The sequence below is a fragment of the Nanorana parkeri genome, unplaced genomic scaffold, assembly GCF_000935625.1.
Source record: "Nanorana parkeri isolate BGI_ZX_2015 unplaced genomic scaffold, ASM93562v1 scaffold400, whole genome shotgun sequence".
In the NCBI taxonomy this organism is placed as follows: Eukaryota; Metazoa; Chordata; class Amphibia; order Anura; family Dicroglossidae; genus Nanorana; species Nanorana parkeri.
Window position 1 is genome coordinate 1,123,128 of NW_017306668.1, and position 2,674 is coordinate 1,125,801.

The 2,674-nt window shown below is 39.7% G+C and overlaps 1 protein-coding gene across 1 annotated transcript in view; it reads right to left on the reverse strand.

Annotated features, from left to right (window-relative positions):
• Window positions 1-2,674, reverse strand: part of ITGA4 (integrin subunit alpha 4) — a 119,713-nt gene that overhangs the window by 32,733 nt on the left and 84,306 nt on the right. The window contains exon 16 of the mRNA XM_018559496.1: window positions 1,683-1,835. Coding sequence (XP_018414998.1) covers window positions 1,683-1,835 — 153 coding nt within the window. The remainder of the gene's footprint in view (window positions 1-1,682; window positions 1,836-2,674) is intronic.

The following is a 2,674-nucleotide window of genomic DNA, read 5'->3' on the forward strand; positions in this document are numbered from 1 at the left end:
TTAACATTCACAATAACCTTCATCATGCTTCTAAACCCCCCCCCCCCCCCCAAAAAAAGCAAGTAAATCACGGAGAATGGATTATATCCGGCGAGAACAAATCAGCTTTAGCAGTATTTTGTAGAATGTTGAACTTTTACTTTACTGAGAAAATAAAGGACTGAACAAAAGTAAAAACCCCTTTAGACTAATGAACTCTGTCCAGATGACTAAAGATGATTGAATTGCTGAAATAATGAATTATTCAGCATCAGAAATGTTCATCGTGTCACATTCTTGCTGGTTATCAAAATAAGGAAATCCTGACTGTGTTTATCTTAACCCAAGATCATCTTCTGCTCTGCGGCTGTTTTTTACTGTGGCTGATAAACATTTTGTTCCCCTGAATTTGGGGCTTTTTTTTTTTAAGACAGTGACCTCTCTTTGTTTTCCCACCCTTTACTATTAAAAACAGGATACATTAAGCCACATCAAAACTAAAATCAAACATCATCCACATTTGCTGCACCATTGTTAGTGATCGGGAACAGGGGTTGCACTGAGCCTCAATATGCAGGGGTCCTGACTGTAGCCTCCCTACGTTTGACAACCACAACCCCATTTTGGGCATTACACTAGATTAAGAGAGGACATGATTTTGATGTACAAAATGTTTAGTGGTAATGGCAACATCAGCAATAAACTTTTTACAGTAAACTCCATAACAAAGACTAGAGGTCACCACCGAAAAATTGTTGGAGAAAAGATTTAACCACAAGGGGCGTAGGGGCTTTTTTTTAGTCAGAGCGGTTAAAGTCTGGAACTCTCTGCCACAAGAAGTGGTATCAGCTGAGAGTATTGAATCATTCAAAAAGCATTTAGATACCTTCCTTAGAGACCGCAACATACAGGGGCACAGGTACACTTAAAAACAAGGACACACAGGGACTTGTGTACACATATACACATGCACAATCACACACAGACACACAAAGGTTGAACTTGATGGACCTGTATCTTTATTCAATCTCAAATACTATGTAACTATGTAACACTGAGCTTCTTCAATGCCAAGGGTATCTTTTGTCTTTCATCTGTCATTTATAACCATACACACCAATGTTATAGCTTAATATGTTTTAGATCAATATCCAATTTCTTGCATTGTCAAAGCATTTAGTCATCACAGCTTGGACACTGAGAGGGCTGTATGGGCCCTTTATAGCCTAAAGGCTCTTCAAACATAGAATTCTTCAGTTTGGCTACAGGCAACTAACATATAATGGATTACATGGCACTCTTAAAGAAGAACTCTAGGATTTATTAAAGTTGATCCTTGCAGTGGGGTCACCCCTGCACTGCAAGGGTTAAGAGCTTGATTTTGTCTAGGGATGGAAAAATGTTTCTTAAGTTATGTATCTTGACTGTCCAACAAACTGTCAACATGGCTGCTGTAAGTCCACCTATTGATAGTGAGTTATCCATCCCATCAAATTACTGGCTTGTGACTCAGCTAGCCTGGGGCAAAAACATAACGCAGTTCATTATCGGTTGTTCCCAAGCACAGGATTGCAAAATCAGTCCTATCCTATATCAACCTCAAATCAAAGGTGGAGGCAAACCCAAATCTCATCCCTGCTTCTAATCTAAAAGAGATATGTCCCTCAGACACAATGTTAAATAATCTATGGTTTGATCCTTACCATGTTTCGTAACACATTTTCTAATCCATCTTTCTTCTGTAGAATTGGTAGAAGTGGTTTGAACTCATCTGTATTCCTTCTGTGAACTATGTGTCTTCCGAGATAGTACCGGGATTCCATGTGTATTGGAGTCAGGATGTCTTTTATATCTCTCTACATAAAAAAATAAATACACACATTTTGTTGCTGGAACTCAGTATTAACTATATTCCAGCATGCTTATTATGTTGATTAAAATGAAGAACTGAATTGCAAAAAATGGAACGTGATCAAAATAAGATCTACCTTGACTCTAATTACTTTGTAAAATTCAAAACTGAGAGTTACTAAGTCATAGAAATCCCCTTCCATATACATGGACTAAAAGAACAACTTATAAAAGCACTAAAAATAATATTTAAACCTTGCAAAGGACGTTTTACGATACTTGAATTCTAATATATTTTTTTCTTACTGCAGGAAGAAATTAGTTTGTTATCTTTTGAAAAGCTCAGAGGTCCCACACTCTTCACCTTGGGCACCATTACCACATTCCCCCAATACTATATCACAGGGGTCACAGCTTAGACCCATCCTACTTTGGTCACCATCCTTTTAATAACCGCATGTGTAGTCAATTTCAACCCTCATGTGGAAGAATTGACAACTTAGGGGTCTATTCACGAAGCTGCCGAGGGCAGCCGAGTGAATGACCGATCTGAAGTGAAGTGAGCCGAACACTGTTCGGCTATTCACTTCAGGCTGGTACGGCTAATTTCAGCCGTACATCGGCTGAAATCAGCCGTACATCGGCTGGCTTCGCGTGGCTTCGGGTCGGCCGAACATGCTCAGCATGTTCGGCCGAACGTGCAGAAGGCATTCAGCTCGGCTGTTCTGCCCGGTCCCTCAGAGGGACCGAGCAGAACAGAAAAATAGTGAAAAAAGTTTGTAAAAAGTAAATAGCAAACGATTGTGCGGAGCTAGCAGTGACAGCTAGCTCCGCCCAATAGTTT